The sequence below is a fragment of the Ischnura elegans genome, chromosome 1 (assembly GCF_921293095.1).
Source record: "Ischnura elegans chromosome 1, ioIscEleg1.1, whole genome shotgun sequence".
In the NCBI taxonomy this organism is placed as follows: Eukaryota; Metazoa; Arthropoda; class Insecta; order Odonata; family Coenagrionidae; genus Ischnura; species Ischnura elegans.
The window spans coordinates 4,939,529-4,958,197 of NC_060246.1; the positions used below are offsets into that span (position 1 = coordinate 4,939,529).

At 38.7% G+C, this 18,669-nt stretch overlaps 1 protein-coding gene across 1 annotated transcript in view; it reads right to left on the reverse strand.

Annotated features, from left to right (window-relative positions):
- LOC124154250 (putative protein kinase C delta type homolog) overlaps window positions 1–18,669 on the reverse strand; it is a 69,083-nt gene that overhangs the window by 29,031 nt on the left and 21,383 nt on the right. The window contains exon 2 of the mRNA XM_046527857.1: window positions 3,545–3,623. Within this exon, the coding sequence (XP_046383813.1) occupies window positions 3,545–3,623 (79 nt within the window). The remainder of the gene's footprint in view (window positions 1–3,544; window positions 3,624–18,669) is intronic.

Sequence of the window (18,669 nt, forward strand, 5' to 3'; positions counted from 1 at the left end):
TATTGGCCAGTTTATCTCTACATTTAATTAACTGTTTTACAGTTTACACCACTTCAAATTATTCCGTAATCTGCTCGCTTCTATCATGAGATATAACATTCTCCTAAACTTGGAAAACTTAAGAAATTCCTAATCTGTAGTGAACTATTAAACATTTGAAGGGAGAGATCAAAATTAGCTTCCATAATTTTCATCCTAAGATCTGAATGATTAAGAAAGGGTTGGTTGCATTAATATTAATCAAGTAATGACGAGTGGTTATCAATTGAAATAATATGGTTTTACGGAGGCTTAACTGACGATTAAAGATTTGATAAAGATAAACTGTGGAGTGAGAACCTCCGCTCACCCCAACCCGATTGGCCGAACATTTGAAGGAGAATATTGGCAAGCGGGATATTATGCATCATTCGAATGCCTAAATAATACTTAATGAAGCTCCAATAGACAGTTGCTAATTGATTTAAAAAAAAAATAGGAGGACTCTAAATAATGCGTGTAATTAATTTATTAGGTAGAAACTTGGTAATATGAAAATTTATATACCTCATATCATTATTAATATCGTAATTTCAGTTCGATTTCCATGACAACGATGAGCGATATTGAGATAGTAAGCGGGGCGAAATAGAGTGGTCACACGGAATCCATTTTCCCTCTATTTAACGAGTGTGCAATTGCAAATTGGATTAATCACGTGACCAAAAAAACTTCTTAAGAGGCAACAAAGATTTATTCACCGACTTATTTACAATGAAAAGATAATCCTGGTCAAATGAAATATCTGGTTTACTGCAAAAGAATTTCAGATACCCGTTTAAATGGTACTAAATTTGGCATAATCTAATTAAGAGTTCGTTACTATCTCACAGCTCAAACCTCAATTCAAAATAAGAGTCGGAGGATTACTATTTTACTTTTATGATGTACTATTTCATACCATATTATCACCACTGTCGCCATATTAGAGTAGTTTTAAATGACACGGAAACATGAAATAGGGTTTCATGCAAACAGTAATTCGCTGAGGTTACATGTGAGTATGATAAATTTAGAATCCAAAACCTTTCGTTTTTAAGCTTCCGGCGGAGGCCCGTTGCAATGCATTGGGGGATGGGGGGTGAGGGAGGAATTCGCATCGCTGTGAGGCTATCAAGGCGTGAGACTTTCCATGGCCCTCCTCCACCCTTCCATTACCTGCACCCGCCTCTGTCTCTACCCTCCTCCCCCTCCCCCGTCGTGGAGGAAAGCGAGGAAGAGATGAACATTGAGATCGCAAGCGATGCGGAGATTGTAAGCGGGGATTGGACACCAAATGGACGACATACACGGATTCCAGTTTTTTCTTTATCGAACTAGCAAGTATGCAATTCCGGGGAGTGTAATATGAGAACTGTTCATTCAGTCATATTTTTAAAACGTAATACGCGTTATACCTCCAACCGTAATGAAAGTGATCGTGGTTTCATGATGTAATACAATGCTGCTCATTTGTTGCTCAATTCCGTTCTGCAACTCGTGTGGTTACCATGATAAATTTCTGGTTTCCGTGACTTATGTTTACTCCTTCGAAACATTTTATTGAGAAAATTAAGAAAACGCATCTACAAATATGTTGCTGGGGTAATAACTGAAGTTGCGTTGCAAAACAGAGTACGCACCCAGAAAATGTAGTAATGGCTAAAAATGATCAGAGAACGATAGAAATAAGAAATTGGGATTGTTTTGGTAAATTAATATCTGTAGATCTCAACTATTTTTCTCACCCTGTAATGGCTAATTGCACAGTTTTATACTCAATATCAGAATGATAATTTGATGGATCGACTCACTCCAGTAGGACATCTTGAAGAGGAAATCTTGGATCCGAACTATTCGCAACTGCCGAGCGCACTATGTGATGAGCTTCGGTTGTTAGCCGATGTTTCCAAGTGGCTCGTGCAAACGGTCACTCTACGGTGGACTTTAATAGGTTGGATTTGGGAGGGGAGGAGCTTGACCGCAGGGGGTGGTGTGGGCGGTGGTAGCAGGCGGCGAGGGGGCGGAATCCAATCCAAACGCAAGAGAGAGGGAGCAGGTGAAATGGTGCGCGCCGATGAATATCGAACCCTGCGATATAACGAGATCGCCTCTCTGTAGTATATTATTCCCCCCTCCTCTCTCCGCCCCCCAGGGACCCACGGGAATGGCGAGAACACGAATTGCGCAGAAAATGACATTACGATGCAGATTGGGTTGGTTGGCCAACAGGTAGAATGCTGGCCTCCAGCCTTTGGGGCCAGCCTTTGGTGGGAAATAAAAAAAACCACACTCTTCCCGCCGGACGGGGTCCTACATCGTGGTCTATCGTTAAGTCTAACGCTGATTGCATGTTGCGCAAGCGCGTCAGGTTTATTTCCTCCTCGCGCAAATAACATCAATTGTCGGTTGACTCTTCGAAATAGCACTGCTTCACTACGATAGTCTCTGAATGTGGTTCCCCCTGCCTCCACTAGAGGTGGCGTCGACCGCATTATGCTTTTCATTCAATCGCCACGCCAAGCGCATACTGTTTAATGGAAGCATTATTTTGCGGGCGGTGAGTTGCACGCGCAAATTGTGTGTGCGTTTGTGTAAGATGGTGTGCGTGAGAGAGGAGACGAAAGCTTCGAATAACGAGCTCCATTTGCGGTGACTGATTAATAACTGTCCATATAGTTGTTTTACGATAATGAGGCACTAAGTTTCATTAGAATGCGTTCGCATTTGATTGTGAGTCACATTGAAAGTGCAAATTACAATAATGTGGAATGAATGCCTACTAGACAGTGCGAGAAATGGCCAAGCGGCACGAGGACTGAATCACGTACTCTGTTGCAGTAAAGAAGAAGGACACAAGGATAATAACTTGCGTATGTCGTAACCAATGTCGTATCACAAAATTGAGGTTGATTACAATGGCCTGTGGTGATCGAAGCTTTAGCACTCCTCAATAAACTAATTCCTCAAAATTTCTGAAATTTAGGAAGGGTTGCATTGCCTCTAATCTTTTCTTTGTTAAATGTTATGAAACCCGATTGTGACCCAGAAATATCTGCTTACAGAATATAAAATATTCTTAAATAAATATTCCAATATCATATTGATTGATATCCATCAAAATTATTCTTCCTAGAAAAGAAATAATTAAATTTTTAAATAAAACTCTTGGTGGAACGTGTTCTTGACAGTAGGACATATTTTGAATTGAATAATAGATTTAGAATGAATATTTTTGAGCTGAAAAGTATAAGGAAATCAGAGTACTCATATTCAATTATTAAAATTTAAGCATTATTACAATTGAAGACTCATAAACTTCTAATGTCCACTTATCAGGTTTATTCGTTCACAGATTATGATATTTGAATGTATATATCAATTTTTAACAGAAATATGACTTTACATTCGCTAATAAAACTTACCATGGCATATTTCAAGAAAATATGCTCTAAAATATTTCCAGCAAATATTTTAGAGCATAATCGCATTCTTGGATAAATGTCATATTACAATGAAAACCAACCTCTGTAATCCGAAGATTCGTCATCCTTATAGTGGTACTTCTGTGAGACGACGGGCTTCATCACCGGGCGAAGTTTCAGCTGAAATGGAAAAAAATGTACGCTGTAAATCCATTAAAATCATTCTTCCTAGAAAACCTTTAAGGATCTATTGTTGCTCTGTATATGGCGATTGACTATAAATATTAGATTGAAATGGCATCAGGTGATGCGAAATGTAAGCGCAATGCTCAAGCACAAAATATAATCCCTTGTCGTTAGTTACGCAGTCGAATAACAAAAATGAAAACGTCAATTGTCTATTTTAGTTTAAATTACTAAAAAATGCGCTTGAATTTTGAAAGTTTTCCATAGAAAACACAATCAGTTTTTGGGATTTTAGTGACTTTTGGTGAAGTTTTCCCTAGTTACCGAGTTTGACAATATTTTTCCGGCGACAGACTTACGAGTATTTCTTAACGGAAATATTCTTACTTGCCGTTAATTATATGAAGTAACACCACGATACTTTGTAATTACCTTTGAGCAGATCAATGTAGCTTTTTAAATATTTATGAATGATTCTCTGATTTTTCTCTTATCTTGCGTGAAATAAGTCTGACGTGACCTACCGAAAGGGTTTTTTAATAATAATATAATTTTATTCAATCATATGGAATACATTACATCGAGAAAAATAAAAAAATCCTGTAATAATTGTGGAATATATAGGTACCCCTTTGTGGAAAGGTTTTGGGGCTACCATCATACACTATTGAGAACATGACTGGTGCTAACATACATAAAAATACATTTATTTCGTTTAATTGAGTGATTTGTTTTCTTGACAATTGCATTCGATTGTGAATTTACAGTAATTTACACAAGGATAACTTTTCTTAACACACACACTTTCACAACACACTTTCTCTCATAACGCATAAGAATTACGTACAATATACCTTTATTTTAAAACGTTTATAACACCTTTCTTAGCAGAAACTCTACTTCCTCATATAGTATAAGCCATTTTTTAACTGCGGATATAAAACCCCATCTCTTCTCCTTCTTTGCCACATTTTTTGGCAACGTACTATGTTATTTTGGCCCCAAGTATTGATATGACTGTCCATATATTTCAGTCGTCGGCCTAGGTATATCAAAGTTTCTCCCATTTAAAACCCATTTCCCCCTTTAGTCAAGTTTTGTTTATTATAGTTCCTCGAATATCATATTTCGTATACACATACGTGCGACGTAATCAGAAAACAAATTTTCGTCGCATAGAAGCAATTATGGAAGAATTTACAAAAGAGCTGCAAAATATGGAATTCATGCCACCACCTGTATGTCATTTACCAGCTGTCATTACATCCCAATTAAGTCCATTAAAACTGCCAGCCATTCGAAATAAATAATATTATTCTATAGTATAGCCATGGACTTGCTGATGCATAAGGAAGACTGCTGTGAAAAACAAAATTTTATTTACTATAAAACTGCATCGCAATTAATTTCACAAAAATAAACCATTGTGATTCCTTTGCAATTCATGTTAGATCATGAGCAATATTTCCTTCCATATACTTATGTAAACTAAGGTAAATTTTAAGCTAATGGTCACATGATTAATATTTAGCACTCTAAATTTCCTTTAAATACATGAAATAGTGATCATTGACACAATTTCCCATTTGCATCGAGAAATATTTAGCGACATTAAAACGAAAACTTAAAAACATATTTTCAGCAGTTAATTAAGTCGCAAGGCATGATAATTATACATTGGTATACCAGTATAGCCGAATTCAGCTACTGTTCGCCTTCAAAGATATCGTTTCGATAATATTACCATTTAAACCGGCACGATTACAGAAATATGGGGTTGTAATATGTCTGTCTACCTTAAGTTTATTTGTATGACAATCAGTTTCATCTGTTATTACTTTTCCTTAGAAAATACGATCAGTTTTCATATAAACTCATTATCAGAGAAAATGACCCATCAGAAAAATGAAGGCCTTTATTAACCAATGTATAAATTTCCCATATTCTATCATTACCAACATTTGTTTCAGCAAAATGGTGTCTCTAACATATTATTGTCCCAGCAAAATTTTAGAACGTAAATAATATCATACAGATATCTCTCCCTAAATGACAGCAAGTTCCATAACTATTAAACCTATCCGTGAACAAATCATTAGTTTCGTGATTCGGGAAGAAAATCCGTCATGGCTTAGTCTCCATCCTTCCCCTTTAAAATCCCAGTCTCCTCAAGCTATATTTAAGCCAAGATCTCCTGTGAATGTCTGTTTTTATATTTCAGGCAAATATGTTCGATTCGACGAAGAAGATGTGTGCTATTCAGAAACAATAGCTAGAGTGAAATACTTTTATGTAAGCTGCCCACCTTCTCAATAAAACATCCCTTTCCTTCTTTTCCTTTCCTTCCTTACCTTTTTTCCTGGCCACGCACCCCTGCTCGTCATCACATTAATGGCACACATTGTAGATTAGTATAATAGGCGCTCCTACAGTACTTCAACTTTAAGTGAAACTTTATTATTTTAAAATTTTCTCAAGTTCGTCGAAATGGAAACAAACTTTTAAATCCCCGACGTGATTACGAAATTCGTAGTGTTTTATTGGTCATAAAAAAGTCACCTTACTAAAAATAATTCTGAGAAGAAAACTAGTGGCTTATGAGAAAGATAGAAAGATGCCTACGTTCTCAATAAAACAGGTTCTGAGTAATTTCTCGGTTCTTAGTTTGGATGGCACAGCATATTTTTTTAATGAGAGTAAAAACAAAAGTACCAGCTACTTTATACACGCGGAACAGAGTGTCAGCATCTTTTGTGTTGCTTGTGGCCATATAGTAGGTATATCGTGACCGCAATAGGGATAACCCGGTCCCTAATTAAAGAATGACATAATAAACAAAAATGGGAATAAATCGTCCCTGACGATAAAAATCCATTCGAAACACGGAAAAACTATAATTTTTTTCTCAGGTAAACCGAAAACGGACTGTTAGCAGTTTTACATGGAAGAGAACTGCGATACCAATTTAGAAGGGTGATTGTAAAAAAAAATAAGACTTTTCCAGAAATAAACACAGTCGTCTTTTCAGAGAAATGTTAGTTGGCGATACAGGAAGCGAGGGAGCGATTCACGTCGCGGGCTTAATGATGGGATTCGGCGGCGGCAGCAGCAGCAGCCAATCAGCGGCGGCCATACTTCGCCCCGAGCGAGTGATGAGAATAGTTTGCGGCGCGGTTGTCAATTCGGCGTAAAGAGCACCAAGGCCAGCCGTAATGGACTCCCATTCGTTATCCGATGCCTATTAATAACGCGGTCTGTTAACATTCAACGCGATAGCACGAAAATGCAGTCGCGCGCACATGAGGACCGCACGGCCCCGCGTGTCTCAAGGTGTCACGAGTGGTCATGAATGCAACGGGAAACGGAAAATTTCATCTATAAATATTATTCGCCGGATCGGGAGAGCCAGCATAATCGCTTCCTATTGTATCTTCAACTCTTAAATTCTAAAACGGCTTTGATGGAATATTTTAGATTATTTTACTTTTAATCGTAAAAATCAGTTGCTCTAGAGAGGCTGACCAAGATATCACTACACAGCTGTGCTGGTCATTAAATTAACATCTAATGGAGTCAGGTCATGTCCGTCTATTATGATTTTTATAATTTTGAAGTGGTATAAAATTCCTTTTCATTTTTTGAATGCTGGTTGCGTTATTGCTGGAAAACTATTCTTTGGTGCTTTTAAAGGCCTTAGTAATAATTGTGATCAAATATTGGCGGTAATATCTCACTACTGTGCATGGAGATCATTCGATCTGCATATTTCCACTTTGCAGACGTTTCGCATCAAACGAGCAGAAGGAGAGTAAAATGAAGGGGGCGGGGGGGGCACTCACAACGCACTCTTGTCAAGAGGACAGCCTCAGCGAATTCCATTTTATCCACCTCTCTTCATGCATACATGATTATTATAGTGGAGACAATCCTGACAAAATGCTATCCTAAATTTACATGTTAAGAATTAAAACGAAATACCGAGAAACCCATATTTATCCAATGTACTATCAACTACTAAAATAATAATGCAAGTAATCCTTTCATGTTAAGGCATACCTCCTCTTCTACATTCTTCATATCCTGTTCCATTCATCTTATACCTTCGTTTCTTTGTCATTTAAAATTAATGATACACTCACGATCTACTCTTCTCCATTGATGCATATGTGAGTGATGTGGAGCAAGTATCATTGGGATAGTTGATGCCTATCAAGAGAAGTGGCTATCATATTAGGTGACCAAGCTGCAAATGTCGGTCAGTAAAAAGTAGCCCTGGAATTTGTAGGTGCTTTGAAAGGGGTCCATCCATCGAATAGGACGTGAAACCGTACATTCCAAGTGCCATCTATCGTTAGGAGTCGATCATTGTTGGCAGCAGTCTTCATTCCTCTCTTTCTACCAACTGCGATCCTACCTTGTTTCAATCGTCTAGATGGGAGACGCGCGCGACACACACATTGATAGAATACTCCATTGGAATGATGGGTAATATTTCGAAGTCGTAATATTTCGTTAAAAGCGGTGACATTCACATTAATTGCCAAGGGAAAAATTGCCATGGACCGGGAATCGAACCGCAGACTTATGACATTCCGGGCCGCTTTACAATTTTTGTTATTATTATTATTTATTACGTTAATATGAAATGGAATCGGTAATGAAGTTCAGCATCGCTAGGGTCTTTGGCAGTTTGGCCCTTCCATCAATAGAACAGAACACTGACCAGCGCACCGAACTCAAAAAATAACCCATAACGCAATACGTCTTGAGTTTTATTTCTAAGCAATTGTTTTATACTCTCGTGTCAGTACTGAGAAATAGAATCGCGATTAAATGCACATCAACTTATAAATAGAATAACTAATGCGCCGATAAATGAACTAAAATGGGGAATAGAGGGCGTCAGAAATTACTGTGAGACGGATTCAAGTTCACAGTCCAACAAACTATCTCTAAAGAATAATCCAGCTATGATAATTACTATAGCATTGTTGGCTTTTCCGTTGTTTTAAACCTCGTCGTATAAATATCAAGAATGATTTTTCGACATACTTAAATGCTACCAATGTGAAAGTTTTATTTTGCGAGCAACATCGAATTCTGCCATCTCAAACACCCCTACAGTTTCAGTTACGAATAATTACTTCGCCTACTTACATTTATAATGAGGCTGTAGTTGATTTTAAGAAAGCTTATTAGACGATTAAGCATGGCGATAAGCTACGGCGAAAAAAATGATAAAATATTTCCAAACATGTTACACCAGGAAGTTCATTTTTAAAGATTTTCCTCCTCACTATGGCATGGGATTGGAGGTGACCTCTCTGGCTAGACGCATACAAAGATTGAAGGCGAAAGGGAGAGTGGCGAAAATCAATCGCACTCCACTCTATGCATGATTGTCCCCCTCAACCCCCATCCTGCTATCCTTGGAATTAGGTGCTTAAAAGACGTTGGATTGGATTTAGTGTTTGATGAAATCTCCTTGAGTATCCCACAAAAATGAAATTTACTAGTAGCGAAATTTTATCATATTATTTGTATCTGGATTGTAGAACCAAGCTGTAGGTAAGGATCGAAAATCGTCTCCTTGCCTTTATGTGATTAATAAATTAGCTGATTAGCTTATCACCTGGTCCCTTTGGTCCCACTCGTCAGCAGCCTGTAATCGGCAAAGCAGTCTTTTCGTAATTTTACATCTTTCCAAGATACCAAAATGAGACCCTTCGCCAAAATGCTGTGAGAGCAACAGTGCCATTATTACTAAAATGATTAAAATCACAAATTAACGATCGAATGCTTTAAAATCTTGCATTCCCTCCCCACACTTAATCCTCTGCCCATCATTCCCAATGGATTTGTCATTTTTCCCCCAACACTCTGATCTATTGTCTAACCTTATTTCGGGACACACATGACGGAGTTATGCTTGAACATATTTGCCGTAATAGAATTGGAACTAGAAGTTGAATCCAAAATCAGATATGTGTGCATAGCTTATTTTGTATGGAAGTGTTACTAGTTTTTTTTCCAGTTTTGACGTAGACATTACTAATGTATACAATTTTATGCCTCTTGTGTTGTACATGATTGTGTGTCCTTAAGGTTCGTATGCACTATATAATATCCAAATGAATTAATTCAGACGAATCTTTTGATTTTTGTCGTCAAACTGTTAGCACTGTTTTCTGGACTATCTTATGGAAGAACTAGAAAAGAAAGGTATCAATTAAAGGAAAGGAATGCCGAGGCAAACGATCCATTGCGAAATGCTACAAACGCGAAAGAGGAAATTTCGCATTAACGCCACTGAGCAGTATGTTTTGCTTTTATAATGAAAATTCTGGTGCTGATATCAGTTCTACTCATTGAAAAATTGAATTATAAATTTTATAATAAAGCTCTAGATAACGGTATTTCAGAGATTAAAAAAACCCAAGGAGTTTCTATTAATTCCCAGAGATTCAAGTGATCGTTGCTCAACCTCGGATCTGAATTTTCTCATTGGCATCCAAAATAAATGGTGATACGCCATTAAATACGAAATATTTGTGATCGATTTTCTTCGATGGACACAGAATGATATTCGATCTCCACGTATTTTACAAGGCTTTTGATGCAAAGCGTGTATCTCTCAGGGTCCTTTTTCAAATGCCCACGACGGCCTCACTAAATCCATCGTCGGCCGCAATCAGTGAGTTCATCTCATCACAGTTTTCGAGATGTTTCCTTGATCTTCCTAAATACTCTCTCGTCACCATTATGAGCGCCTCGGTGCTCCAAACGCAATTCGAGTCTTCGAATGCGCGAAAGGTCTTTGCGGAGCCAACGATGAAGCTCACTTTTCACGTAGTCCCCTGGGAATTGACGGGTGCCTCTCTGACAGCTTATGTTTTTGCTCGAATGAAAGAAGGAGGATGGTTTGAGTTGAGCCTCCTCTCGTGTGAGAGCCGATATTTCAAACAGGAGAAGAGCACGAGAAGAGTAAAAGGGAAATTTGACAGGGCGTTCGGGATATCGAACGAGTGTTCATATCGCGCGAAAGAAGTAAAGTGGATCAGAGCGAAATATTATTTTATCAACATGAGTCTTCAAACCGATGGGAACCACTCCTTCACTTCTTTATTGTTCTAGCGTCAAATCCTTCACTCCTGGCCAGTACAAAATCCATATCTTCAACCTCATGCTCCATATTACCATGATCATGTGCCTTTTTCATTGGGGCATCAGTTCTTCTCGGGAAATTATCGAACTTGGGCATGCGTCATTGATGACTATGAGGTGAAAATCAATCAGAATCTATATCATAAGAAAACGAGCGTGGAGAGAGGAAAGGGACGCAATAGCAGAGAGGACGGCAAGAGACGCCTCTCGGTTTGGAGGGAGAGAGCACGTTCTCGGTCGCATTCGAGTTCTTCCGAGGGATTCGCGCGGCTCGAGATGAAAGGGGAGTGGGGAGGCGCTGTCTCGCTTTCCCCGCTGACCGCTGTGTTTTCGAAGAGTCTCATTCAAGCGGTTCGAGTGGCAGGGAGCCACAGCAACGGGGCTGGGCGGGGGAGTGAATGGATGGGTTGGTGGAGGCAGAGGAGGAGGGCCTTTGGGGCCTTGGCAGGGCCCTTCCCTTCTCCCGAATAAACATTGCGCTTGCGGCCGATTGAGTAGTCGCTCTGTCATCGCTCGTTTGCATTGCACGGCGGACGTCTTTGGATGTACTGAAATCTCGGATGGGCTGAGTTAACTGCCGCTTGTGCTCCCGCAAATACTGACGAAAGATTAAGCTCAGCAAAATGGTGATATTCAGAGGGCGAGTCATCGATTGAGGAGATGTTTCCGCACCTCCGAAAATCGTGGCTACTCGCCGTCATTCATTTGAGCTGTCTGGCACAAACAAGAAAAGCCATCCCAGTGGCGAAAATAAGCGTCTGTTAATTCCTAAAACCAATAATGCATAAAAGAAAATGTCCGAGAATTTCTGGGAAAACTTTCATATAAATCCACTTTTCCTTTATATTCTTGTTCTGCCTCCATAAACTCTCAAGATTAATTCTTCCAAAGCAATGCCGGGTCCAATAATATGTTCAGGTTACGCTACATACTTAGCAGCCAGCTTTTCTTTTCTAGAGATTACTAGCGTGTTTGGTACTATTTAATTATTTACCGAGACCATCATACTAAAGAATTAAATCATTTTTGGCAAACAGTAACAGTTTGCGGTCACTCTTAAGAGGCTAGCTTGGACGTGAGGATCATTTGTGGTTCGAGAGACATGAGTAATTGTGTGCTTAAATCGGCATTGAAATACTGTAAATAACATAAACAGCTAATAAGTTTTCTGAATTTTGAAATTATCTCAGTATATGAATATAAATATGAATTATTTTTATAACTGCCCATCCTTCTTCCCTCAAATTCGTCATCCTTTGAAAATAATAATAAACTCTTTGTGTTATCAATGGCGCTCTCAAAGTATACCTAGGCGCAAGTCTCTTTAGTTTAGCATATGGTAAGTGAATTTAATATTTCAACACTCATTCTAACCGAGCCCGTTCAATTCACAAAATGGATACTTAAATGTAATGAACTAGTTACAGCAACCACCTTAATTTATGTAAATCACCAAATGAAAATTTCCTATTACTCTCACACTTTTTTGGCCACAACACCATTTTTCGCGCTCAGGTCCACTCGAAAACTATGCAGTTCATTAGCATAATCCTGCTTTCTGTTTCAGACCCTTAAAAAATGAGAAATAATTTAAACTTCGTAAACCTACGAACAAATATTTAGAATTCAGTGTGAGATAATTTTAATAGTTATTTTTATTTTATCCCCCTTTTTTCTCCTTTTTGACATTACATTTGGTATTATTTTCATTCATTAAGGATACAATATCATCATGGTGCGTTCGCATCAAATAGGGGGTCATAAAAGCCACATTTACACATAACAAAAGTTTTCAGTGGTTGCTAAAGCTTCGCCCACATAATGTTTTTTCCTGAAATATCCGCGTTCAAGCCCGGCTCCTGTGATTTACGTTCTGCTGACTTGGCCTTTCATGTTCTAAGTACTCAACATATTTAGCTATATCAAGACGCTCACGAGGAAACTTCTATTAATTACAGCACAAAGGTAAAAAGGACAAAGCTTTTCACGCTGGCATTTCTTCGGGACCGAATTGGATGCTGGCCAAGCTGAAAGTGGTGAGGTCTGTCTTAGCGAGGCACCGAACACTTTGCTAACCAACGCATGTAAGCCTTAAAAGGTGTACAAAAATGCCTCATTGTTCTCTCAGAGTTACCTTTTCTAATTTATTATATTGTAATCCGTAAGTATCACTAAATATTATTCCCGTGTTTGAGTGCCAAATAGGCAGGAAGTGTGAGTACTGAATAGAAAAAGAGTCCATTTTAAATTTCCTTTTTGATTATTATGGGAAAGTTGAGGAACGGAGCAAGTTGACAAATCACTTATTTCTGACTTATGCCGAAATACAGCGCCGCCATTTTAGTACTACTAACTCTCCTCACCGCTACACAGTAAAATTAGATCCGTGAAGTCATAAGACCTTCAAGGTAGCCTATCGAAGATAAAGGAGAAAAAATTCTCTAACGGCCCCCTGCACATTAATAGGCACTTTGGATTTAGACTTTCTACTACCACTATCAGTAATTTATTACTACCATCCGAAGTTTTTCACTGCTTTCACATCAGGGCATAGCGCATATTTTAGGGAACGATGTATGATTTTTATTTTTGATAATTTTACCTTTTACCCCAAATAACAACTTTATGACACTATAAGTTTCATAGAGGAATGATATATGTCAAATTAAATTCGAAAAAAGAGTTCAGTTAGAAGGAATGGGACCGTAATATCAGTTTAAAAGGGAAACCAGGATGATAGGAGCATGGGAGGATTGAAATTGAACCAACGAAAACTATAATTAATATCTATTGGAAGGTTTAAGTGGCAAGTTTCGGTAGTATTTCTACTTGGAAAGTCGTGCAGAGGAAAAATTTTCTGTCTCTGTAATTTTCAATGCAATAAATACGCATTACGGACTGTAAATGACAAGTTACCAATGGTCAAGAGGAACCACGGCACTTTCCAAAATTGTATGCGTTAAGAGAGGAAGACGTTGAGAAGAAAGAAGTTATGACCTTCTGATTTTATAACTCTCCTGGGTATCTGGTTTTAGCAAGGAAGCGCAGACGATAGGAATTCTAGGAAAGCGGCTCTTCCTGGAACCCTTAGATGGTGCAGTGATGGTAGGAGACCAACAGAGAAGTATTTGGATCATTTTAAGTCTTCGAATCTTGGCTTAAAGCTTAAAAGTTAAACCCCTAAGGATTTAATTGTTTTGTTTGTTGGTGACCATATTGTAAAAGCGGGCAAAAGGGCCAGAATTTCTAAGATAAATTTCTCAATTTTATGCCTTTGATGCCCTACTACAGCCGGAATTGTGACATCCATCCATGATGGACAAGAATACTGACGAGTTGCTGAGAGCTCTTCACGGCTTTCCCACGCAGCACTGCCACGGTCGGGAATGCAGATCCAGGGTTCACCGAAAGTTTAAACGTGCTTATGAGTCGATAAAGTTGGAGTTTTTCTTCTTCAATTTCCACATTCGCTAGAGGCAAAGCTGAAAGCGAGAGTGCGGTTACTGCCAGAAGATCACCCACGCGTCAGCCCAAAGAAACTGAATGAGAACAAGCCAAATCAATAAGAACAACTGAAGACCTTCCACGCACAAAACTGCTGATCTGTCGAAAACGCAGCCAAAGAAAGACACTGGTTTATCACTTATTTGCCATAAAAATATCTTTTTCCCCATTATGCCTGTCATGTTCACGTAAATCCGTGGAACAGAAATTGCGTCATGTGCGGGTGAACAACTCTTGGAAATTATTTTTTACATTAGCTGAGACTTTTCACAATAATTAACTCTAATGATACCTTTAATAAAGCAGAGGAATCTTAAGTTTGATGTATTCCAATCTAATATCACGCAAAATACGTCAGTCGTTCATACACGTAGGAAAATGTAATATCGTACGCGACAGCTACTGCTTATTTTGCTGTCGTTGAGACGTCTCACGGCTATCGTCATGCTCTCGTTCACTGGCAGGATATTGGTTTCTCAACCTGAATTCGATCAGATCCCAATGACTAAAAACGTTAGTGACTGTGCGTTTACCGGTATCTCAATTACTGCCGCAATTGGTGCTCAAAATGATGACAAAATGAAAGTATGAAGTAAAACGATCCAGTAGCTTATATCGCACTAGTCAAGTTTTCGTTCATATACTTGCTGATAAATTAATTTTTGTTCCCTAACATGAATTAGCCCTGCCTGCAATGAAACAAGCAGTGTGTGCATTTACACATGTTCAAGCACTTTAAAATAAACTGTTAATCAAAGAGAAAGAAAACACAGAAGACAAGGCGGCGGCAAACGAGGAGACGGACTTAAGACGTGTGCTCAGAAAATAACGGGAATTTCGCAGCTTATCATTTAAATTTTTAGGAATTCGATCGTCAATTTGTCTTGTTATGTTGGAATACGTTTTCCTGAAGTATGTTAAAATTTTCAGCTTTATTCACAATTTACTTTGTTTGTGGCAGCCGCTAAAGTTAGACGTCTTTTTCTGAGCTCATCGATGTTCGTTTGCTGAAATGAATGGATCGAAGAATGATTGAAAAGCAAAGAATAATCGCCTAATAAAGTGTATGAAATGTGAAAAGAACCTATGATGAGTCAGGTATGAGTAAAACAAGAATTTACGAGTGCTTTTACTGTTTCCAATATGGTGGTGGAGACGTTGAGGATGGCGTACGCTGTAGCACATCAACAACCAATTAAAACGAGGAAAACGTGAAACAAATGGCTCTGAATGTCTAATGTAATGAATATCTCCTGATTACTATTTTGAAGGCGACAAAATTAATGGAGACGAATAAATAAATATTTTTTCAAAAAACTAAAATTCTCGTCATTATCTGAACACACCTCGTATATGGTACGGTTTGAGAGTAGGTTTGATATAATGGTTGATAAATGCTAATGCATGACATGCTTTTCCTCCATATCGTCCTTTCAGCCTTTGCTTCAGCCGGCCAACAAGCAACGTCCATTCGAACGGAAAATATGTCGACTCCAATGAGGGAAGTGCGTGGACGTGACAATGGTCCCCCCCCCCCCCCCCCCCGTCTGTCTGTCTGACGAAACGGGTGGCTCATCCTGGCGCTCTCTCTTGGGAAGTCTCTCTTTCACAAGAATATCGTTAGTCATCGCTTTGTCACAGTAAATTAGATTTCCATGGCTATTGGAGTGTGTCCACTTCCCATGCAGTCATACGGTCCATTAAATTAGACCGCTGGCGAGGGAGGGACCGCTCGGAGTGACGCGAGCCACATGTCCAGGACGAAAACCTTCGAAAATATTTAAACTCCATCGTAGTGGAAGTAAGGAGCTGCAGAGGATGGGGTCGGCTGCCTCGGATGACTACCTTTCTTCTCGGAGCAAATCGTCCTTTCTAATTAATATCTGAGAGTACATGCCAATCCCTATCCATAGTGCAGAGGTGATTGGTTTTCTTCCCAATCCTGTAATGACTTCTGCAGATATTTCGAAATTTAGACGAAATTATGTTTGTATTTATTGGACAACAGAATTATATGGTGACTAAGATGAAACAAATAACGGCCTATAAGGGGAAATTCGGATCAACTTCTCCATAAGTTCGCGATCCCAGGATAGAGTATAATTCACCGCCTAACCAGATGGCGACGCTGCAAGATCATCACGATATCCATTTTCGTTGCTTTGGGGTGATAGAAGTGCCTCGTATATTCTTGGGAGAGAATAAACTTTTTCATTTTGTAGGAAATCATTTTTTTAATTTTTTTTATAATGCTGATAAAAACTTAATAGAATTTTAACTTAAGATTTTTATCGTTTTTCAATATGCTCTCATGTAATTTCTAACTTTAACAACGATGAATATCACGGATGCAAATACTGGGCCATTTTCTGCAATTGAAATCAGTATAAAATATAGCATTTATGAGTGTGAAGCCGAAATTCGGAATATGCGAGCGTACATTTCAGTTTTTTCCCCGAGGTCTCCACAGAGTTCGTGAAGAAAAATCGTAACAGGCATTTCTATTTTCTAAACCATATTTAAAGGTTTATTTCTCCACTTTTAAATCGATAAATTAGGTGTTTAACTTTATGACGAAAAGAGTGAAAAATGGTATTACCAACATTTCTAAATTTTACACGAAACTTTGTTCCGCTTGATCTTTTGTTTCCGGAATGCCCATCCGATTCGTACATTCCCGCCCGATAATCTTGTGTTGACGCCTGGGGAAATCCTAGCCCTAGCCCCCACCCCCTTTGAGCCTCCGCGACACGCACCAAAGACACCCATTGCCTCCAAAATTTTCAATCCAGCAATCGTAGCTTTCGTCATCTGCGGATTTAGGTTTCAACATTGTACGCCTGAAAATGATTATCATTTTGAGGGATAACATTACTTCCTCGAGGTATCTATCGCTCATAATTACCTATTTCTTTTCCTCAGTTCAGTAATAATTATGCTGAAGCTTGAATTTATCTTGAATCTTAACAGTCTTTGACTTTCTACTAGCAATTAAGCGATATAATTAATTATAAATAATACAATTGTAGTTACAATCATTTAACATGAAAATTCGTGAAGCTATTAGGCCTTATACTGAAACAAAAACCGAAATTTCACTAATCTTCTGGAAATCTTCTTTCTCCCGGGTTATGAATGAGACGGAAACATTATTTAAACATTAAAGTAAATCATTACGGAGGCTTCCGCGGTTAGTTATTTGGTGATGGTTTTCCGGGTTTACACCGCGTTGATACATGTTTTGCGGACGACAGTTTCGGGCGCGTTCCAGCTCCCGTCTTCGGGTCCAAATGATTTGCAGATCTGTGATCCTTATTTATTTACAGCTAGTCAGACGGATGTTGATTTTTAATTCCATTGTTGGAAAAGCCGTTTGAAAGATGAGGATAAGGCCCGTATCATAAAAGTCCCCTCGAAGTTTGAGCTGAGGAGGGCCTCGTTTGAAGCCGGCCTAGCTCGACGAGGAGATCCCTCGATCGCATCATATCATGAAACCCTCCTCCAGCTCGGCTCATAGGAGGAGGGGTTTGAGCCAGCGGAAATGACGCATTGTTGTCGACGATGTTTCGGGTTTCAGAGTTGACAGTCTTCCAGTATTGTTCCACGTTAAATTTTTCGAATCGTAATTTCGCAGACATGCGCAGTAGCGATACACCGAATGCGACCGGGGATATACCCGCCAATATCAACAATATAAACAGAAATGGCTAAGTCGGAGCGGATGGCCAGGCAGGAGCAGGAAATTTTGTGCAATTTGGTGGTCAAGTACAAGGACGTAATTGAGTGCAAGCGCACGGATGCGGAGTCCGTTTTGAGCAAGGCAAGATGTTGGCAGAAATTAACTGAAGAATTTAATAATCACGGATGTGTAAGACAGGTAAGTCGACATCATATAGAATGATCTAATAATCAAATAGTTTTTGATATATAACGCTTTCGAGATCGGTTCTGGAATATATATATGTAAATCAGTTCAACTGTGCTTATCTTATGATGTATTTCGGTTTTATTTTATTCGTGTAACTTATAATTTGTTATTATTAATTAGTGATCGATTGATGGAAGCACCCAGCGGCCCTGAAGACTTTGTTATCATTGATGGAGACCTCGGAGGAGAAGGTAAGTTCAACGGGTCATTGAAATGTATTCATTAATAATGTTGATTACTTATTTAATATTTTTGTCGAACAAAATTCTGTCAACTGTACACCTCAAAGTTTATCAAGACATAATTAGATTGCACTATTGAGTGGAAGTAATGTTCAAGGATACCTAAATACCCATTCACTATTTTTCTTATCCCTGGCAAAAATATACAGTGACTTTTCAGTGATGTACACAGTGAATTCAGTGACTACTCAGTGAGACCGTG